This window comes from Pongo pygmaeus, chromosome 16 (genome assembly GCF_028885625.2).
Source record: "Pongo pygmaeus isolate AG05252 chromosome 16, NHGRI_mPonPyg2-v2.0_pri, whole genome shotgun sequence".
Lineage (NCBI taxonomy): Eukaryota > Metazoa > Chordata > Mammalia > Primates > Hominidae > Pongo > Pongo pygmaeus.
The window spans coordinates 38,525,798-38,549,843 of record NC_072389.2 but is presented as its reverse complement, the minus strand read 5'-3'; the positions used below and the strand labels follow the sequence as shown (position 1 = coordinate 38,549,843).

Below are 24,046 nucleotides of genomic sequence, written 5' to 3'. Positions count from 1 at the left end.
TTTTTATAGACAGACAAATGGGGAAAGAGACTGGCAGAACTGAAGAATGTTTTATATTCCTGCAAGCCAAAAACCCAAGGTGAAACAATAAACCAGTTTGAATTGGATCTATTTGGACCGGGGTTCAGCCCAGTGAACTTACCATTCCTGGTTACCCTGGGAACAGCTCATTTTAATAAAATCTCACAAGAAACTGCAAATGCAATAAATAGTGTTAGCAGAGGCCTAGGTAGCTCCACTCGGGGAAAGACATAGTAAGAAGTTCAGAAGGGATTTGTGCCATAGGAAAGACTGAAGTTATGAGAAGAGGAATTGGCGTTCCATATACAACAGGTAGAGACTATATTATTGAGAGAGCTTGAGAAGGCTGCAGACAGACCTACGGTTTCTCCCACTGACTTTCAGTGAAATCTGCATAGCTAATAAAGCACGGATTTGTGTATCCCTATTGCTCTACCTGCCCTGCACCATCAAAGTGGTTGCCTGGGAACAGCAGTTGCTCATTCTCCTGGTGACCTGGGTCAGCTGCCTGAGGTCAGAGAATTAATTGTGGCTTCTATGGTTTAGACAGTATCATTGTGGAGGTGAGGTTTTACAGAATCAGCTCCATAGCTCTATTTCATCGACTCATGATGCCTCAGTCATTACAGCTCAGTTATTTGTACCCATCAAAAACAAATTCTGGAGATTTTCACTGATTTGGTCTTTATAAATTACATGACTGTATTAAATTATCACATGTATTCTGAAACTAGGTACATTATGTATCAATTAAAAAATTGTTTAAAATAACTGGAGATTTTTTTTGAGACGGAGTCTTGCTCTGTCACCCAGGCTGCAGTGCAGCGGCGCCATCTCGGCTCACTGCAAGCTCCGCCTCCCGAGTTCACGCCATTCTCCTGCCTCAGCCTCCCGAGTACTTGGGACTACAGGCGCCCGCCACTACGCCCGGCTAATTTTTTTGTATTTTTAGTAGAGATGGGGTTTCACTGTGTTAACCAGGATGGTCTGGATCTCCTGACCTTGTGATCTGCCCATCTCAGCCTCCCAAAGTACTGGGATTACGGGCATGAGCCACCGCATCTGGCCAATAACTGGAGATTTTTATACCCTAGCAGCAGTAATTCTGAAAATTCCTAAAACCAAGTCATAACTTTAGAAACTAAACTATGAAGATATAAAGGAAAAAAAAAAAGTAATGCATTCAACTTACCTTTCAAATAGCTCATCGAAGACATGAAAATGAGTATTTTAAGGAATGGTTCCCGCCATGAATAATTTTCACCTCTGGCCCCACCCAGAAAGCAGGACTCGGGAGTCAGCAGAGAGAAGGGCCTTTAAAAGCAAACTCCCAAAGGCTGTTCCTTAGAAGAAACCTCCGTGGTGCGGGCCTCATTTACACCGGGCCAGCGCTCAATTCATTCTTTTGGAACAACATCCCAGTTCTCCTGCCTACCACCTTTTCAAGGCAGATGAGCAGCAGAGAAACGGGGTCTGGAGCACCAAGCCTCCAGCTGCACATCCTTAATAGGATGGCACCAGGTGATTCTTATCAGTGCTGGTGCCAATGCATGTTTCTCTCTCGAACAAAAACAAAAGGAGGGGCAACTGATGCCTAAAAACTCTAAAATCAAGTGCCTTTCCTCTTCAATCACAGAGGTAGTTATCCACAAAGAAAGAGGTGAATAAGCACAACCAACAAGGGAATTGACTACCCAGGTTTCAGTAAGAACATTTTTTAAGGCATTTTTTAAACCAAAACACCTATCTGATATTTGGGCAAAACTACTTAGTACATGGAATGCGTGAGCTGTAGGCAAGAATAGGCCTTACAGAACAAGTTCAAGAACCAGTACAATTTCAACCACAGGAATGAAACTGATCATCAAAATAGGAAAGGTACTAAAAAACAGTTTTTCCCATTTTCCTGATGACTTATGAATCCTTCGTCATGGGTAGACACTGATCCTGGGATAGATGTTTAGGAGCCACTCATTTAGTTCAGAGTCCATGTTTTGCAGGTGGGACAGCAAGGACCAGAGAGTGGGAATACCAAGGCTAGAATGTCCACCCCCTGCCTAGTCCAGCACTTTCCTCCCTCACACCAGAGCAACATCATGGAACTCAGAAACAAGGCTCAGCCCTTTCCCCATCTCCCACCTCACTACAAGCCCAAGTACGTGCAGTACCCACAGGTGGAAACTCTAGGCAGAAGCATTCTGCCTTCAGCTTTCCTCTCACTTTGCGGGTAACCACTTCAGCCCTCTGCAGAGCAGAAGCAATTTTTACACCATGGTTCGCCTAAATATATTTGATCTTATTCCCACTTTCTTTCCACCAATTCCACGTCATCATTTTAGCTCCTTCCATTCTAAAACCAGATAGTGGCAATCATAGGAATGGAGTGTTGGTCACAGGTTTTTACTCAAGTAAGGATGAAAATGCCAGCTGAGATCAGGGTTTCTCTAGCACCAAGTTAACTTTTCTTTGCCGGAATATCCAGATTGTGCTCTTATTAAACTTCAATGAAATGGAAATAAATTGGAGTTTGCTCTAGTTCATTCAATTCTTACTACAAATATATAATTGAAACTCAGGTATTTATTAAAAAGTGAATTACATGATCAAAGGAAAAGTCTAATAAATAAACTGAAGAGTTTCTATTCTCCTAGGATTTAAAAAATTGCAAATGTGCTTTATTTTCAAAAAGTAAGCAGGTTTCTTAAAAGATTTCCCCAAAATTCAAATATTGTACAATTAAGGATTAAAACATGTTGCCAGAAGTGCAGCTGAAATTCATTTTCACAACCCATCTCTGCTCCTGTCCCCCATGAAACAGTTATTTTTCTCAAAACTCTCAGCAAAATCTCTTATCAAAACATCTCCCTGAATAATAAACTATTTACCTACAGATTGTGTCCTGGAGAAAGCTTAGACACCCCCAATCCCTCCTCATGCCTCTAAGAAACTTTAATGAAGATGTTTAAATTTTTTTGCAATTAAAATATAGAAACAACCACCACCAACAACAAATATATTTAGTCCAGCCATGGAGAAGAAGCTCAGGCTTTCTAGATGACAGATACCATCATGACAAGATTATTTCAACAGAGCATTCCAATGTCCACAGCAAGGATGAACAGAATTCTAGTTTGTGTAACATTAGCAAAGCTAAATGTTAACACATTTGCAAAAACACCACCAGGATCAGACAGGCATATTGATCTTAAACATGAGGTGCCGACTTCACAACACGCCCATTTCACCAAAGAAAAGACAGTCACACTAAAGCTGAAGCACTATATTCAATAAATGGGGGGATTTGAGAGAGTCTGGAGCTTTAAAAATTCATTCTGTGGGTTCTTTCACTTGAAAAGGCTTCTACTCAGCATATGAAGAAATGTAAAAAGCTAGTTAACCTGAATGGTTATTCTTAATTGTTGAAGTTCACATTTAATTCTTCTGCTGGTTCACTTTGGAGATATGGCAGGAGAAAGAAAATATCAAACTAGCTTTTTCCATTTTTATCATGAATTCCAGCCTCATGGAATAGCAGAGCTGGAGTTGCATAATAGCACTGGAAGAGGTCTGAAGCATCGAGAAGCTGAGATGAAGGCAAAGCTACACACTTGTGTCATCTCACCAGATTGAACCTATGATCACAGGCCGTCTAGACCATATTCAGAGCAAACAAGAGAGGCTTTAAAAACAACTTGCGGCCGGGCACGGTGGCTCACGCCTGTAATCCCAGCACTTTGGAAGGCCGAGTCGGGCAGATCATGAGGTCAGGAGATCCAGACCATCCTGGCTAACACGGTGAAACCCCGTCTCTACTAAAAATACAAAAAATTAGCCGGGCGTGGTGGCGGGCGCCTGTAGTCCCAAGTACTCGGGAGGCTGAGGCAGGAGAATGGCGTGAACTCGGGAGGCGGAGCTTGCAGTGAGCTGAGATGGCGCCACTGCACTCCAGCCTGGGCGACAGAGCAAGACTCCGTCTCAAAAAAATTAAAAAATTAAAAATTAAAAAGAAAACAACTTGCAATGTTTTGAAGAAATAAAAAATGAGTCCACAGGCAAGTCATTCTAATTGGAGAGCAGTGGTAAAACAAACTGCCTGGCGACGAATTTCTAAGTGTGCAGCCACCTCTAATTTCACAACACTGAAGGGTGAGGTGCACTAGTGGTTTCTTTTTTTTTTTTTTAATTGCAGAGACACAAAGAATGGAAACTGCCCTGAACACTCACAAGTGAAAGGCCCAGTTCATGACAAATACAGCTTGAAGTCAGTTGTCCATGCAAAGTACATGTATATTGAAGGAGTGAATAACATACCCATTCCGAGAGATCACTGAGCTAGCAAAATCAAAAACAAAACAGTAAATCGGTATTTTAGCGTGCGCAGGTTTTGCTGAAAGCTTTCAACTTATTTGAGGAGTCTACTGATGCTTACTAAAGAGTTTTAAAAAAAAAAAAAAAGAGAAAAAAGAGGGTGGATTTCCTACCTGGTAAATATTTTGTTATCTTAGAGGTTTGAAAGAGCATCAAATGTAAAAGTTTGTTTTTCCTGTTTTTCTTTAGTACAGTGCTGATGTCATCAACAAACTATAAGCAAGCAATGTGTTGTCGCCTAAGTCAGCTGTATCACTTTTTTATAACTACATTTAAATAAGAAAATCCACCCAAGAAAAATGGTCAATACCTACATCAGGCAATTTGGAATTTCTCACAGAATTGCGATCAATTAATCAATCAGATTTTGCTTAGACCAAGAAAGGTGCTTTCTTACCATGAAGGTCTTCGAATGGCATATTTTAACTAAAAATCATGTCATCAAAAGGCCAGTCCAAAAATGAAATGTGAGTTATTCGCACATATCTTCATAAATATCAGCTTATCAGGGAAACATTAAAATCTATTATATCAGCATAAAATCCTAAAATCATAGCATAACATGACAAAGGACAGTAAGGAGGGGAAAGGAAAGGGGGAAGAGGATGTACATGGTTAATGACAATTTGGTCTGTGGAAAAAAACACACTGAAACTTTAGTTTGGAGGCCTCTCATTTATAACAATATTTAATTTATCAAAATAATTCCTCGCTCTTTGTGGAAAGAAAACCTGTCAAATATACACGATATGTCCCCTAAAATTCCACAAGAAAATTTACAGGAGAACCTTGTCTCAAAAAAAAAAAAATTAAAATTATGTACTCAATGCTTAGTGCTTTAGGGTTGCTGTCCTGGATGGATTTTGTAAAATTCTCCTTGTCCATAGCAAAGAAGAAAGAGAATAAATACATTTATTCATTCTATCTAAATAAATGGGAGCCAAGGTCTCAAGTAATGGTTAATACAAAAAGGGGAACATTTCCACAGCTAATCGGTGATGGGCTACAGCCCACAGGACACACCACAGGAAGTGACGTGATGACACTTTTCCATTTTAACTTGGTACATTGCAACCATTACAGACCTGAGGAAAGGCCTTTGCATCTAAGTGATGTCATATAGAGGTGGGGAACCTAAAGCCCAGCTGGTAAGAGATTTGCTTGAAGTTAAATTTCCAGTTGGTGGCATTGTTAAGACCAAATCTAAACCTCCAAACACCCAGCTTTGTCATCGAAACAGGCTGCCTGCCACGAGTACATCTGTAAAATGAACTCTAACACAGGGCAGCTTTTAAAGAGTAGGTTTCAACAAGCTTTTGCACGTGAGAGCAATTTTGCCAAGTCGATTTGTTATTTTGCGAGTATAAAAAAAACATTATTTTTGCAGCAGGTGTGGATGGTCAGCCATAGATTTAAAAAGGGAAAGAACAGCATCTGAAACCAGAATGTTATTTTTCTCCCTCTCCAAGGCAAAAGCAGAGTCAAGTCAAGCAATTAAAAATTTAATGATGTGATATCCTGTTCTTACAAATCAGGTGTAGGGAGGGGGAGTGTCCCCAAAGGCTAGCAGCCTGAAAGTCATCGGCACTGGGGTGGGGAGGTCCTGAGCGAGGGCACCAAGGATGTTCTTGGACAGCTTGAGGCAGTGGCTTTTTACCAACAAGTACAAAGGAAATTCAGGCTTTCAACACCTAGCATGGCTATTCTGGCTGTAGGGACTTGACACATATATGGGCAAGACCTAGGACTTACATCACAATATAAGCATGAGTGACTTAAAAAGGAAATCTTATGAACTCTCCCTAAAGTGTAATCAACGCTTGTTAGATTTGACTCATTAAATTATATATTTTTTAAAATGTAATATTAAAACATGTAAATGGGGATGAGGTTTAGAGTTATGGACGCAGTTCCTCCATCAGTCATGTTTCCTCCTCACATACATACAAAATAAATCCTATTACTAATTTTTTTCTAACAGTTATAAAGGAAAGATAAAAACCTCAGAGTGAGATGCTAAATCTGGATGGTGGTGGTTCCCCTTTTCTTCCATGATATAAAAATGTTGGCAGGCACACAGGAACCCAGGAAGAAAGAAGTAAGGATCCTATTAGCCCTCTTCATTCTAGAGGAGTTTGCACAACATGTCTAAATCTTGGCACAGCCACAGTTCAGACTTTAAACAAGGGGCTTCTAATAATTCCCTTCATCAGTGTTTGTTTTGATATATTTATCAGCTAGCAGTGTCAGGGCAGATGCATTGTTAGCCAATTCTTTTTTAATGATGTTGCCACCTATCACTAATTTTTTTGTGAGTTTATATGAGATGAATGAATGTCCTGAACTTGGCCGCAAGGTAAATATCTCACATATCTCATGACATGCACTGTAAGGACCTTTACATGAATATAGCATAATGTATGTTTACGCTTCACTGGCCGTTTACAAGGTCACATGATACCAGGAGACAACCCCTAGCAGTCACAGGCATGTCATCTTCAGGAAGCAGTAACATATGACAAATGTGCCACACCATTTCACTAGCAACCATGCTGTGTCTGGTATTCCCTACTGTAAAGACAAGAATAAATCAAAGGAGCCAAAAGCTCATTTCAGAGTTCATGGGACTATCAAATCACACAAGTAATACAGGGAAATGAAGAACTTCTCAGTGAGGACATCTGTTATAAAGGTTCTTGCAGAAATAATATCTTTCCAGGTTACATTTCCCAATCAAGGTTTTTTGTTTTGTTGTGTTTTGAGATGGAGACTTGCTCTGTCGCCCAGTCTGGAGTGCAGTGGTGCAATCTCAGCTCACTGCAAGCTCCACCTCCCAGGTTCACACCGTTCTCCTGCCTCAGCCTCCCGAGTAGCTGGGACTACAGGCGCCTGCCACCATGCCCGGCTAATTTTTTTGTATTTTTAGTAGAGATGGGGTTTCACTGTGTTAGCCAGGATGGTCTCGATCTCCTGACCTTGTGTTCCACCCGCCTCAGCCTCCCAAAGTGCTGGGATTACAGGTGTGAGCCACCACACCCAGCCCCATCAAGGTTAAAAGGCTGCTTGTGTATTAGCATACCAGATACTTTAGCATCCAAAGTCAGGCATAATCTTATGTGTTCTGGACATAGATAAAGTGTCATGTTCACATGGAAACTATACGATTAGTTTTATATTTTTATATATACCATTTATATAATTCATTTTATATTTATATTTCATCTCTCTTTGTAGTTGTAAAGATCTGACATTGATGAAGTCAACTTTTAGGGAAAACCGGAGCCCTTATTGGAAGGAGTGCAGCTGGTAATTGTGTTAACCAAGGCCTTTCATTCCTAGAAGCATTATGCCAGTTCATGTCAGAACCCATTTGGAGTTAAGTTTAACATGCACCTAGCTGTGTAGCACACGACTCTCCTTCCTTTGAGGAAGTTTGAATATTCCTGAAGGATCCGTGTAACAGGAGGATGTGGACCAGGGATGAACAGAGGAACCAATACTTTTATTTTCAAACTCACAGGCAGTTGTAGGCACTGATCTCATTTAGTTCTCACCCAGTCCTATGAGATAGATTGCATCTTGAAGATGTAGAAAGTAAGGTACAGAAAGGAGAAATAATTTGCCCCAGAGGACACCTGGTCCAATATAGGCTGGACTGAAAACACATCTGCCTGACACTGAAGACTGAGCATTTTTTTCATCACAAATGCTGTCTGCTCTCACTTTAAAGTCATTTCTGTAGGATGATGGGGATTGAGGGTTTGGAGGGAGTTGGGGACATCTCTTTCGGCTCCATGTTCTGCTGAAGGTTGGTAGACACTATAGGTCTAATCAATTGAAAATGTGAAAATACTCTAATATCTGATTGCCGGAATTTTACTTCAAACTGTAGCCATAAAATTGGCCACAGTGCCAAGCATCTATCCCTTGGTAATTTTCCCCAGAATAAAATTACATAGGATTAGATCAGAGGTGAAGTGATCCAAGGAGGAGCTGAGATAGGGCAGACTCTGAGAGGCACAAAATGTTCTCTGCTCCAGGTCCTCCTCATCACTGATTCTCCTTCTCAATATGAAGCTGGCTTCCATGTGCTACTGGCTGCAGCTAAGGACATTTAAATAATAAAGAAACCTCTTTGCTGTTAAATTAGGGCACTTTTGTTTTGTTAGCAAGAGAAATTGCTGCAGAATTGTAAATCTTTGCAAAAAGACTTCTGTACACTCAACACATGAGTAAACAAACAGCTGAAGTCATTTTTAAAAGTGTCCAGTTGCTACACAGCAGTGAACAGACACAGTACACCAGGACCAATTTTTGACTAGAAGGAAAAATTATACTCTTCAAAGCTTCCCATTTGGTGGCAGTCATGATCATTAGTGAAAGCAATATCTATTTAAGAGCAGAAAATGGCTATTTCCAAACAGAATGGAGTGGCATGCAAAGAAGGCTCCATTCCACTCAAACATCCCCAGGCTCTCCAGAGAATCATTCTGCTCTGTCATGTTAACTCACTTCCTTATTTTTCCTCTTTTTCTTCCCTGCTGAATATTATCTGCTAAAATCAAATTAAATACCAATAGTAAATGTGCACAGTAATTACTTCAGAAAAGCAAAAGAATCAGACTCAAGAGATGATATAAAACTTGTATTTTTCATACGAAAGACTAAGAGCCCAGACGGAATTGTGAGAAAGTTCCAAGAGGGTTCTAGTACCTGAAGCTGCTGTTCAGGTAACTATTTCATGGAGTAATCAATGCACAGTAAAATAATATGACTTGAAAAAAGTACCTTCCCATCTGTGTTCCATCTCTCTTCTCAAGTCCCTTTTCTCTGAGATCTCCAGTGAACACTACTCCTTATAATAGTGATAAATGTGTCAAGATGGGAAATAACTATTAGGTCTCTCTTCTCTTTGGCAAAAATAGAACAAAAGGCAATATGGAAAATTTCAGAGTCTGACTCAACATGATGATGATGATGATTCTATAGATATTAACAAAAATGTCATGGATCATTTATTTTGAACGTGAGTTTTTAAAGAAGAGTAGATTATTCAAATAAGATTTAATGCATTGGTTTCTACATGTTGTAACTTATAAATGGCTTCTGAAATATATAATTATATTAAACAAACTTCTGCTATAACATGCCTGGTAATTAAGGTAGGTCTTATTCATATATTCTAAAATGAAGAGCTCAATTTTATTAAAGTGCGCCCTTCCATTCTACTTGGTACATGAATGATTACTTATTCCTCTTAAGACAAACCAAGTTAAGACTATTAAGTTCTTTGCAACAAGGAAGAACCAGAACTTTTGAATTTACTTTCTCATCTATAGGACCCTGAACCACTCAAGCTAAATGATAAAGAAAAAGAAGTCATTTGAAATATACTTTTAAAACAAAACAGGATAAGAGATTAACCAAGAAATAATTCTCCAATTAACACAGTATCTCTTTGCCTTCTTAATTTCTATCCTGAGACCATGGTAGGCTGGGTCTAGAAGATCTTGTTTGATACTGAAAGTGGTGATATTTAAAATCAACTAGGTCTTCCTCAGCAAAGATTTCTGTAAGAAGAGTGATCAGTTAAAAAAAAGTTTCCCGGCCGGGCGTGGTGGCTCACACCTGTAATCCCAGCACTTTGGGAGGCTGAGGTGTGCGGATCACGAGGTCAGGAGATCAAGACCATCCTGGCTAACATGGCGAAACCCCATCTCTATTAAAAATACAAAAAAATTAGCCAGGCATAGTGGCGGGCGCCTGTAGTCCCAGCTACTCGGGAGGCTGAGGCAGGAGAATGGTGTGAACCCGGGAGGCGGAGCTTGCAGTGAGCAGAGATTTTACCACTGCACTCCAGCCTGGGCGACAGAGCGAGACTCCGTCTCAACAACAAAGTTTCCCTAAACTGAAGTGTTTGAGAGCATGTGGAAGATATAAGATGCTGAGGTCAATGCAAGGAAAGGGGAAGTGAACCCAGACTGAGGCGAACATTAAATGAACAAAAATCTCACCTGTGTTAATGATCTAAGGCACAAAGCAAACTATTCTCAGTTGTCTTATTAAAGCATACTGCTATAAATCAAAAGAGTGAAAAAACACAAATATTTGGTATTAAGGGTCTTAGAGATCTAATTCACAGAACACTGTGGCCCCAACAGATTAGATGTACCCAAGATCACATTAAGGGCTGGAGGATGGCCGAAATGTAAACATCGATTCTCTTGATTCTATGGTCAATTGTCTCTTCTACTACAAATGAGACATGTCCATATTATGTACAACTTCAAGTGAGAACAAACTGTGCTACTAGGTAACTGCAAACAGTTTCTACCCACAGACAGTGTACTCTCCAGTAGAGAAGCAAAGAAAGACTTGCAACGACAGTACAGAGTGATAAGAGCTATGACAGAAAAAGTACCTAATGTCCCAGCAACAGACTTGTGGGGTCAGCAGAGGCTTCTCAACTGATCTAATAACTAAACTGGTTCCTTGAAGGATACATGGGGATTACATAAGGGAAGTGAGAGAGGAGGAGGGAAGCTGTTCCATGTGGAGCGAATAGCTGATATGCAGCATCAGAAGCAAAAGAGAACTGGCATGTTTGAGGCAGAGAGAGGAATTCGATGTCGCTGGGACACTGAGTACTTGGTGGGATGTGGTGAGAGATGGGGCAGGAAAGGTGAACAGGGCTCACCAACTCCTAAAGGGCTCTAAGCCATGTTTAGGAATTTGGAATTTATCTCAAAATAATGGGAAGACAAAGGATTTTAGAACAGGCAACTGTAATAATTTTATTTGCATTTTGGAAAGAACTGCTGAGTGGAAAAATGGGAGGAGGGGGTAAGTATAGGAGGAATCAAAGCAATTAATAGACTGTTGCCATAACCAAAAGGTAGAGGACAGTCATCTAATGGAGTATGGGGGAGTGAGGATGGTGGAGAGAAATGGTTGAATTTGAGATATTCAGGCAGTAGAATTAAAGTATTTGATGATAAATATATAAAAATGAATGTGAGTCATTAGGAAAGGGAAGAGTCAAAAATTATTTTGAAATATCTGGCCAAAGTCTTGCCCAAAAGCCTTCCGACATAGGCAATATGGAGCTTGTCTCTTAGTTATAAGGATCATTTTACTGACAATGGAAACTCAAGACAATTCTGTACTTGCTCATCGTCAGTGAAACCATCAAGTTCTGGACATATGTCAAAGACTCATAATTCTGCAGGAAATCATGTTTGAACTGTTGTAACTTGGTTGTGCTCCATTGGAGCAGTCATAACTCCCCAGTGAGGTTTTTCCAAGGAAAAAGAAACTGCCTCACAGGCACGCTCAATCTCAAGACCCTCTCAGCCTCTCCACATTCACTGGTGAATTCTGGGATAAGAGAGGGGAGTAGGCTTAGCATTCTATGCCTTGCTCATACAGCATTAGTGGTGGTCCATTTTCTGGTGGAAGCTGATTAACTCAAAGGAAGCAGAAGTAGGGTTGCTGAATAACACCAACTCAACTCAGGGAGAAAGATTTACTATCTCCATATGAATCATCTCAACAGTCCTAAAATTTTTCAGTTCAAAGTTGGATGAAATGTAGAATGTATTTTGGGGATGTGGTGCACCCCAATCCCAACCTAGGACACAATTCAGGTACTCACCCCTTCGCCGCCATTTTCACCTGTGTTGGCAAGCATTTCCTGCAGGGCTCTGACAGATAGGGACTGTTCCAGCACAAAATTGCAGACGCAGAGATCTGGAGGAATGTACTGTGGAAATAAAATCAGAATAAGGATACCTACTCATATCAGTCAGAGATCAGTCATGCAACAACATCTCAAGGGCAAAGAGCCTATGAATCAAAATGACAGTTGGATGGATGAATAGGAATGCAAAAAGGTGGCTTTCTCCTGTTCAAGATGGGTTTTAAGCTGGTTTCTAAAGAATGGTAAGAAAAGCCTCATATATCAAGGGACTAGTTTCCAACATGTCAGGATTGACTTGAGGGAAGGCTGGTGGTACATATGGAAGAACACAGACATAGCCTTGCCAAAGAAGGGAGAGGAAGGGAAGGCTGATCTACAGCCATGTCTGGGTGAGACCAGAGAAAGAAAGCTGCTGGGATCTCATCCACAATAATCTGTAAAAGGGCAGTGGACAGACCATAATGTGGCTCTAGACAGTAGTGACCCTAATAGAGAATCCATTTATTTGTTAAGAAAACCTAGATATAGTATAAAAAGAGGCCATAGAGGGGGTTAAGAGCTATATAAATATAGCATAATCAAAGGAATGTCCAGAACTTTAAGAACTGATGATCCCTATAACAATCATTCCAATTTATTAGAATCAGTTAACAGTTAACATCATGACATTCATGCCTATTCTGGAACATTTCTTAACAGTTAAAGATAGCCTTCTTTGCATACTAACAGTAGCTAATATTTATTGAGTACTTTATGCCAGGTACTGTTCTAAGGGCTTTGCATAGGTTAACTCATTTAATCTTCACAACCACCCTGTAAGAGAGGGACTATTACTATTCCAGTTTCTAGCCAAGGAAACGAAGGCACAGTGAGTTTAGGTCGCCTGCCCAAGTGTTACATTTGGCTGAGTCAGATACAAATCCAGACAGTCTGTCTCCAAAGTCCATGCGCTTAACCCTACACTGTTCCTGCCACTAATAAAAATATTAAAGTTTTTCTTCACTGTGAGAACATTTTAGATCAGCAAATATTCAAGTATTTCATTTACAGTGCTTGATATTGGAAAAGATACAAAGAAATACAAAGCTAAACCACTGCCTTTCTGGACTTTACGATCCCATTTCAATGACATACCATTTTCCTTGAGAATACAGCTTGTGATCACCTGTGTACCAATCCTTTGTTTCCTACATGGTATTGGCAGAACATCAATACCATGAGAACAACAGGAATGAGGAACGAGGACCAGAAGCTACCGACAGCCATGCCTAACACTTCAAAACAAGTAAAGCTGTTTCCATGGAGCTCCACTTTAAAAGCTAAACCAAGTCTGCTACTAAGGCTCCAACAACCTCTCTAACTTCAGCATTTAGTTTTAAAATAAAAATAATGAAATTGCCCATCTTTAAGTTCCCTTTAATTTCCAAGTGTTTGTTTATTCTTCCTCCTCTCCCAACTGCAGTATTCTCAAAAATAAGATAATCGGCCTGCTGGATCTGCCTACAATTTTCCTTTATTAAAGTTTTAAGCCAGGAATGGACAATCTTATTCCAAAGGCTACTGGCTCTGGGTGACGTACATTTTCAAGTACTTTTCTACTAAGGATTCGAGTGAGTACTTTTCTACTCAAGGTCTCTATGCTGAGAAATCCTAAAAACCTAGTCTTAGAATTCTGGCAATACAGGAATTTGCCCAATCCTTTTTTATTAAAACCATTAACTAAGAAGAGATTGTAACAGAGGAGGATTACCGCCTTTATTTTGTGTTGCTCACTTTGTTTTCAGAGTCTGTTCCCAAAGCAGGTAATTAACTCATTTGTATGTGACTGGAGCAAGCAGGCAGCTGGTGATGCAGGGCAGAGCTTCATGTCCAGGAAATGTTTGTACAGTACATACAGCATTATTACAAGTAGCATACAATTATATGATAAAGCATTTCCTTAAGACCTTATACCATAAACATATATTGTCTAACTTAGTCTTCCAAAATGTTATGCCATCTCAGGAGATTTTAGAGAGATTTTTCTACCACTCTGCCTACCTGAATTTCATGTTCCCAGAATAGGAAGCATAAAAGCCATAGTTTGCTTGTTTCTTCCAATTCATTAGAATGAATGATTTGGAGATTTCCCATTGAAGAATGTCTGCAGTTATGGTTGGCCCTTTAAAGTCTGCTTTAAAGTTTAATTTGGCAAATTAAATGGTCACAACATTCATGCCCACTTTTACAATAAACCTATTCAGTCTATTCTCTTTAAGACAGAAACCTTCATAGCTCCAAATGCTAGAGATTCTGCCCTTACATGACATCATGTAATTCTAAGTCAGCTTGCTTTCCTTCCTGTGTCTGGTTTGTTGAGACAGGAGACAGGAGCTCTCCTTGTCTCTGCCATCAACCATTTTGAAGGAGAAGCACTAATAGATAATAGGGACACTAGGCATGCTATAATTATAGCTGTCCTTTCAATCCAGGTATTGAAAGTCCCCAGGTGCTCACAATTTCATTACTGGCTTGAATGGGTATATTTAAACAGGACGATAGTGTGCATGGAGAGGAAGCCTCTCAAATGGGAGCACTGTACCTTCCACTAGTTTACAGAGTTTCCTGGCAGCTTAGTTTCTGTACCTCTGGTGTGTGGTCCCTGCCTGGACTCTCTGTACTTGGAAATAAGAGCTTGCCACTCCAACAGCACACAAAACAATGTGTGGGCAGTGGTAAGGGAGGGAACAGAGCAACTGGAATGTCTGGAGAAAAACAAAACTAAAAACTTGTGACATGAATGGAGCACAGAGCCATCTGACCTGCTATGCCAGCTGCCATCCTTAATTAAACTCCAAACTGGCCTGAACTTCCACCTCCACACTCCTGAAGAATGAGCAAAGGCCACTCGTCCATTAAAGCTAATTTGTTTGCAGCCATGAGAGTCCCCTAGGAGGCCAGCTCATTGTGTCTGTGCTATGGAACCTGTGGCCTCAGTCACTCTACCTGGCAGGCATGGGGCAAGTGTTTGATGATACTCAGCACGGAGAGAAGAGCTGTGTTGACATCTGTTCTGAAATTGCTCCTCATCACGCTCCCCAACCCCTGTCCTGAGCCTAGAGAAGCACTACATTTCCAAATGTCCTGCAGGAAACCTTGAGAGGCCAGGTCCCTGGATAAGCCAGGAACTAGGATTCACTTAGCCTCACTATGTGGAAAATAGTAGGAGGCAAGGTCTATATATCCTCCACGCTCCATAAATCTACATAATGGCATATTTTTCTGGGGCTTGTTGAATCCTGGCTAGTAGGAATCTGCTGCCCCTGTTTTGTAGTCATTTAGCATTTCTCTATCTGGCAATCCACAACATTCACTTCACACTGTGCTAGCATACACTAGCCAAGCCCTCAGGGAAATGAGGTGGGGAGTTAATTACACAAAGGAAGACCGTCACCTCTCCGTTGTACTGTTAACTGCAGTCTGTTTTGGCTTATATCGTTCTTGATGCATTGAGGTTTGTCTGTTTCACTAGACTGTGGGTCCCTTGAAAGAATCTGTGCCTTATTCTACTGTTGGTATTCCAAGTACACAGAATAGTAAGCATCCAACTCAAGTCTTCTTGAACAGACCCTGTGTCCTTCAAGACTATCATCCAGGAGTGTGGTGCTGATTATGGCTGTGGCTGTAGACAGACTGCAATGACTCCTCAAGTCTCCTGCCTGTTATTCAACACGTCTTTCTTCTCCCAGTGTCACGAGCCCTTTTCTCTTCTCTGTTAATCCATCTGGTTCATACACGGTCATGCCTCAGTGAGACACCCTGTAGGTGTGTCAGTGACTCTGAAGGCACTATAGGGGATACTGGTGAAGAGTGAACACTCTAGTGTAGGACTACCTGAAGTCAAATCTCTGATTGACTATTCACTAGCTGAATGACATTATGCAGGTAACTTAGTTTCTGTTACACATGCCTTTGTTTCCTTATCTGTATAATGGAGATACAATAGTACCTACTTCTCAAAATAAACTAAGGTTTTTTACTTAAACAGCTTAAAATAGGATCTGATGTGTACAGTAAATATTTAATAAATGTCAAGCATATCCAAAAAAGAGCAATGAAATCAAAACTCAGTAACTCACTTATATGTTCACTAATATATTTTTGAAGTTCTTATTTGTATAAGAATAAGGCAAAATCCCTGCCTTACAGGATTGTGTGATTTAGTGGAATGTCAGTGAAGCAAATGAATAGTTTTTGAAGTATGAGACAAAAGGCCCAGAGATAAGAAAACATGTGAGGAAGCACATAGAGTTGAGGATGGCTGGAATGGAGAGGAGAGAGGGAGACAGAGGGGAAGAAAGAGCAGCAGGAGGGAGGAGGGGGTGGAGGGAGAGATGGGGTGAAAATGATGGAGGATAGGGAGGGAAACGGAGGGAAGAGAGGTAAAGAAGGGTAGACAATGGGAGAGAGGAGGAGAGGAAGGGAGAGGAAGGGGAGGGAGAGAGAGGGAGGGGAGTAAGCATGGGGAGGTTAGAAGTGAGGCTGAGGAAGAAGTAGATATTAGACTGGGTCTTGAGTATTCTTGCCAAGGAGGAGTTTGGGCTTCATTTTCAGAGAATAGGGTGCCATTAGAGCAAGTTATGTAGGAAATGATATAATCAAATTTGCATCTTTGAAAGAATTGCAGGTCCAGTGTTAAGAAGGCTAAACGATTTTTGACAAAGGCATTAAGAGCGTACCCTGGGGAAAGAACAGTCTCTTCAACAAATGGTGCTAAGAAAACTGAATGTGCATATGCTGAAGAATGAAACAATACCCCACAAACACCATATACAAAAATCAACTCAAAATGGATTAAAAACCTTAAATGCAAGACTGGAAATTATAAAACTGTTGGAAGAAGACATCTAAAAATGGTTCAGAACATTGGTGTGGAGAAATATTTTATGAATAAGAAAGATCTCAAAAACACAGGCAACAAAACAAAAATAAATAGGATTATATCAAAAAAGCTTTTGCACAGAAAAGGAAACAACAGAGTAAAGAGACAGCCTGCAGGATGGGAGAAAATATTTGCAAACTATTCATCCAACAAGGAATTAATATCTAGAATATACAAGGAACTCAAACAACTAAACAGCCCCCTCCCCACCCCACCAAAAAAACTCAACTACAAAATGAGCACATGGTCTGAATAAACATTTCTCAAAAGAAGACATAGAAGTGGGCAATAGATATTTGAAAAATGCTCATATCACTAATCAGGGAAATGCAAATCAAAGCCACAATGATAGTAGTCCAGTTGAGATGCCTACTATCAAGATGACAAAAAATCACAAATGCTGATGAGGACGCATAGAAGAGAAAACTCTTATACACTGTTGGTGGGAATGTAAATTAGTACAGCTATTATGCAAAACAGTATGGAGGGTCCTTAAAACACAACTACCGTATGATCCAGCAATCCCACTACTGAAGAGAAAATGAAATCAGTATATTGAAGAGATATCTGCACTCCCATGCTTATTGCATATTACATAGCCAAGATACATGTTCATCAATTTGTGTTCATCAACAAATAAATGGATAAAGAAAATGTGGTATATATGTACAATGGAGTATTATTCAGCCATAAAAAAGATTAAAATCCTGTCATTCGTGGCAACATGGGTGAGCCTGGAGGACATTATGTTAAATGAAATAAGCTAGGCACAAAAAGAAAAATACTGCATATTCTCACTCACATGTGGAATTAAAAGAAGTTGATCTCATAGATGTAGAGAGTAGAATGGTGGTTACTAGAGGCTGGGAAGGGGTGGGGAGAGAGAAGCTGGTTAATGGATGTAAAATTGCAGCTAGCTAGGAATAATAAATTCTAGTGTTCTATAGTACTTAGGGTGACTATGGTTAACAATAATTTAATGTATATTTTTAAATAGCCACAAGAGCAGATTTTGAATGCTTCTAACACAAAGAAATGATAAAGGTTTGAGGCTATGGATGTGCTAATTAGCCTGATTTGATCCTTACATATTGTATATATCAATCAAAACATCACACTGTACCCCATACAATATGTACAATTCATATGTGCCAATTTTAAAAAGAGAGATAAAGAGGGCTAGGCTGAAGCAGAGAGATAAATTAGGAGGTTTTGCAGTCAACTGGGTAAGAGGTGACAATGGCCTAAATTAAAGTAGCAGCAGTAGGAATAGAGATAAGGGAATCGATTTTTAAAATCTTGAGAAGTCAGGAGAGATGAGGCCTGGTGACTAAGTGGATATGGGAGATGATGGAGCAAGAGTGGGAGATGAGCAGGTTTCTACTGGATGGGACAGAAAGCAAAAAGGACAGGACTCAGCAAGAACAAGTCATGGCAAGTGTCAGAAAGACCATGTAGACAGCATTTAAACTTGGCAGATAGCCCACTGGGACCTCTCATTTGGGCCAACAGAAAGGTGACAGGAAAGCAGAGAAATTTCTGTGGTGATGTATAGGTATCTCTGCAGATGTCAGCAGAGGTAGGATCCTCTGGGATAGGAGGAAGAATCTGGGGAATGAAAGCATATTCTCCACAAAAGGAGAATTAGTGGAGGCTGGGCAACCAGAGTCATCCCAATTAACCTCACTGTCCTTTCCCGTATTAGCCATGCGCGTAGTCAGTCCTTAGAGAAGGAAACATGTATACATTCAGTCCTGTACCAGCTGCTCTGGGGACAAACAAACAAAGTAAGGCATGGTTTCTGTCCTTCAAGGAATTTTTTTTTACCTATTTGGAGAGACAGATCTACTGTACATGAGACTTTATAAAACAATACAAAAAAAGGAAATTCAATGCTAAATTGAGAGGTTTGGCATATAAAGTCGTGCAGGAACTTTCCCAGGGATGATGTGACTAGGCAGGTACACCCAGGCAAGAGCTTGGCCTGAGGGGTGAAGAGGATTTATTCATATATGGGCAAGAAGGAGTTCCTGCCCATAGAAGATCTCAAATTTTTGTTTAATGAATGATCCAAATGGGAGAGTTATTCTTTCCATTTTTTGTATTGTGTGTGTGCATTCTTCCCTTCTGTTTAAAATTTCATTAATTGAAACAGCATTTTAAAATCACAGGCTTTACAGAATCTGTCCTTGCCTCCCTTTGCTTTTTCCCTCAACTCCTCAAAGAAAAACAGCGCATATATGAGGATGTCATGAATGAGGAATGGGTGGCAGCAAAGGAAAGAAAAAGTAGTACACCACTGCACCAGGCCCTCAATTTCCCCCTTTATGCTCTATTCATGCTACCTGAGACTGCCTCGTTCAGGAATAAATATGGGTGGTGTTCATTGTCGTGGCTTTAGATTTCAGATTGTGTAGACACAGAGTCTACTTCTCCAGGGGCATTATGTCTGCTGGTAGAAGGTGGAGATGAACTCAGTCCCCAGTGGCCTGGCTTCTATATGCATTGCATTTACTCCATGACACCACATCACCTCAAACAGGGCTGACTGCCATCTCCCTATGATGGTTTTATATAGTCCTATTCAAAGACATGGATGAGAAGATTTCTCAAGCTCTCCTAGGCAGAAAACCATTATCGCCTCTAGAAAATGTCCCAAGTCAACCAGGCCTCATGGGGTACAGTGGAACTGGATAAGACCACATTTTCATGGGACAGCATCAGGATAGGTGGAGATGGTATGTGTAGTTTGCATTTCAGGACCTTTGAGCACTTTAAAGACATTATCTCATCAACCTACAGCAGACCTGAGCTCACTTACAGACTTCCAATCAGTTATCGATAACACATAATTATTTGCATTGTAGTTATACTTCAAAGGTGAAGCCAGTCATTAGTATCTATATCTCATCTTAACCAGATTTTATTTATGTATTTGTGCAGTTAAATGCTTTTTAAGCCTACCTTTGTGACCTCTGGAAAGTTGTTGATAGTTTATAATGGAGAAAGTTACATGGTGAATGTTTAAATCTGATGCTGTTGGCTAGTCTCTGGATTTCTATGAAAGTAATCAATGGTTGTACAACCATATTAGAGGTGAGTCAATTGAAATACAAAGGAACTAGGTAAAACTTATATGGGCAAGTAGAGAAAGAAGAATAGAATCCATATATACATTTTAAATGTATCCATAAAACTATCTATATAATTGTACCAGGCATTGCACTAAGATGTTTTATAAATACTATGTCATCTATCCCTTACACTAGTGCTTTTAGAGAAGAGGTTTTAAGCCATTCTGCAGGTGAGAAAGACTCAAAGGCTGAAACACTTCCCCACAATCACACCGCTGGGATGAACATTTAAACCCTAAATTTCAGACCCAACTCTTTCTGACTCACACTGCATCAATATCCCTGGAGATAGAATTCCCATTCCCATGCCTATCCCAAGGTTTTAGAATTCTAATCCCACTAGGCTACCTACCTCCCAACTCTTATGCCTTAAATGAAAGTTAAGGATTTTATACCCCATTCTTGAGTGTATCTCAGAAAGCATTCTCTATTTTGGAATAACCTTTGAGAATGTATAGACTATGGACTGAAGTTACTGGGACTATCAGGGCTCAAGAGCTCATAAAATCTATATTTTATAAACTTAGGCAGGTGGGATTATTTTCATTTTATGCAGTTCTAAAAATCTGAGACTGACTCACCATATAAGCTTTTTCTTCCAAAAGGCAATTTAACTCTGGGGATGATGGTGCAAGTTTCAATTATGGACCACATGTGTGATTTTAAATGTGTATATATTCAGATTTTAAACATTTTGAGAAAAGAGAGCTTGCCTGTTTAAGAGCTGTTATTATAAAATAAAGTTAAAATGCATAAACCTTTCTTAAATTAAAAATATATTTTGCTATGGTAAAAGATGGAAAGTTTTTCTGAAGAAAACTATAGAAGCTATTCACAACATTTGAGCTGTAATGTTGTTTAGACACTGCTAACAAAAGCAATTATAGGTACACAGTAAGATGCAGAAAATTTAAACTTACAGCTGGAAAATATTATTTTTTTTGGGAGGTGGGGAGGAAGACGTCAGTATCTTTTAAAAGAAGGAAGTAAAGAAAACCCCTTCTGATGTCTGAGGAATAAACCACAGAAATGCAACGCTTTCAGCACAAAGACTCTCTCTAGGTGCTTCTTCATTCTAGGGATGAGGGAGCTGCCCCAAGAGAACTGACAGTGGTGGAAAAACACTATAACAGCACCAGGAGACTTCTAAAGCAGAAGCACTTGCAGCCATGAGCAGAATGATTGCTGTTTCTAGGCACTATGCTGGCCTGAGGTTTACTCCAACACCACAAGGAATACTCAGAAGGAAAATGTTGGAATAAGTTGATCATGTGCAAGGAAATTGGAGAAGGTTATCAAATTTATTTATTGAATAGAATAAAAAGCTCATTCTAGAAAGCTTAAATATTTACTTAAGAAAAACGCTTGCTGAAGCTTTTCTTATGTAAGGGAGGCATCACCACTGCCTAGAAGCAGAGAATCCAAATTGCAGGACAAATATCCTTTGACAAAAGACTTGCTGAGAAATGCCAACCTAATGTGATAAAGAGCTAAAAAAAATAGCCACAATCACTATTTCTTTGCCTATTCCTCAAAGGCCCAGATATATAGCTATTAATTGACACTGATCAACAGATCCATTAAAGTCTAGCCTCTCTTGGACGAAGGTTTATTAACTCAAGTGAGAACAACACTTACATCAATTATCATCATCATCATCATCATCATCATCATTATTATTATTTTGAGACAAGGTCTCTCTCTGTTGCCTAAGCTGAACTCCAATTCCTAGGCTCAAGAGACTCTCCCGCCTCAGCCTCTTAAAGAGCTGGGACTACTAGTGTGTGCCACAGCGCCCAGCTAATTATTCTTTTGGTGGTGCTCAGAGATTTCTCACAAGAGCTAAAACAGGTATGTATAAGCTTGCTCTGGAAGGATTAATGCAGAAATACGGTGAGCCAAGAAACTCCTGAGCAGGACTGGCAAAATTTCATATTCCAGTTTTTCCCTCTGCCTGGCAGCACATGGTCGGCATGTTACAGAGCTAAGGTGCCAATAGGTGAAAAGTTGGAACACTTGCACCTGGAAAAACAAGTTGTGTTGATGAGCAGCAACTAATACCTACTGCTGATGGACAGAAATACCTGAAACACTGACTCTTTATATGGTCATAAAAATATACAGCCATAAATAAACAACCACTTAATGAGTAGCACAGGTACTACAATGAGCTGTGGAAACTTAATGGGAACGTACAATCTCTGGAATTCTAGCTTTCAACGGATGCTGTGATGAGAAACCATGAAGATGTTATTCCAAAGAGCTTGCATATCAGAAAAATAGCAGAGGCCAGGAGAGAGAAAAGGCAGAATGTCAAACAGGAGATAAAAATCAACCACAGTGTCCCATCGATAAGTTAGGGATGTAAGCATCGGTTGGGGGGAGGAAGGCAGGGTACATGATAGTGCAGCTAAGATGAGGTAGGATCGGCAGAAACACAGAGAGATGGAATGAAGATTGAGGGGAGAGGGGAGAAGGAAGGTCTAAGTCTCGAGCTAATGTTCATGTTTTTGTCTCAAATTTTGTTTCACTGTAGTTTTGGTGGGAAGAACACAAATGAGCTTTGCCTCTTCCATGTATTCTTTTCCCATTCCACTTACCCCCTCCTCCCTCTGGAATGATGATATAGTTGCTACAGAATTTACAAACCATGGAGAGGCTTTTCTCTATTACCAAGGCAGTGGTATCCAGCAGCTGCAGGACGGGAGAATCTGTGTCTCTTGGCCTTTTCATTGCATAACAGGAAGTGGAAGATTGAGAAAAGCATTGTTAAGTGCCCACGAGAGCTGAGGAAATGCCAAATTGGAACTGAAGGATGACAGACAGAACAGAGACACTGAGTAGCCAGAGGTGGGGCTGCCTCCTTAGGTGCAATCGGCATCGGCATCGTTTATCACTTTGGGAGCACCTCTAGTGTACTGGGTCCTGCCTTGACTGCAGTATTAGCTGCATGCAGTTCATGGACCCAGGATGGGAAGTGAACACAAAGCTCAGGGCAATGAAAGGCAAGGACAACAGCTTGGCTTCCAAATGTTTTTGAGTTTTTTCCCCAATGCCTTCTTCCTACTCTCAAACTGAATCCAAATTCCAGTGTGGACATGTAGTTTTTATTTTTTGCTCCTACATGGCATTTTTTTTTTTTTTGCTTTGAGAGAAATAATATCTCTAGAAACCAAATTCTAGATTTAAAAAATAATTAGCAGCAGTACATGGACAGATATTCAAAAATGTTTGTGGAAAATACCTTTTCAAAAACCTTTGTGGAAATAAATGTTATAAATATTTTTCTCCAAAATGGAAAACGTTCTCTTATCCTCTCCACAGAGAACTAGATCCCATCCCCTCCAACTTTCTCATACTATCTGAGCTGAAGTACCACCACTAGATGTTTACATCTGCAAGGATTTGTACTGTATATCCCCGCTGCAAGAAAGCACGTAACACTCATCACAGACATTTAAAAATATATACACTGGCCATGGATCTAGCACTGCCAGTCAGAGGCTGCAGGAGTTAAAATGTTCACTTATCAGTTTTTGAACAGAATGGTAATAGAAAGACCTATCCCCTCCTCAGGCCGTATCTTCTTCAATCATGTCATCCTTACCAGGAAGAACTGTAAGTATGGAGGTTGGGTAAAATGAAAGTGTTCATTGAACTGTGGTGATCTATTGGATCTCCTTCTCCCCAAATCTTTCCTGGTTGAAGTCATTGACATCTTTCACCCAGGGCATGAGCTGTCTCTGATAAACACAGGGAAACCATTAGGAGACTCAGTCTCCTCCTACTTGAATTCAACCCATCACTCAGTATCTGGGGGGACTGGCCAGGAAATGCCACGTCTAATGCTACATCTGTCCAACCATCCAAGTTCACATGACTGGGCTTTCATCTTGAGCTCCC

General features: G+C 40.2%; 1 protein-coding gene across 1 annotated transcript in view; it reads right to left on the bottom strand.

Moving 5' to 3' along the window:
• RYR3 (ryanodine receptor 3) overlaps positions 1-24,046 on the bottom strand; it is a 566,641-nt gene that overhangs the window by 365,264 nt on the left and 177,331 nt on the right. The window contains exon 3 of the mRNA XM_063652550.1: positions 12,044-12,151. Within this exon, the coding sequence (XP_063508620.1) occupies positions 12,044-12,151 (108 nt within the window). The remainder of the gene's footprint in view (positions 1-12,043; positions 12,152-24,046) is intronic.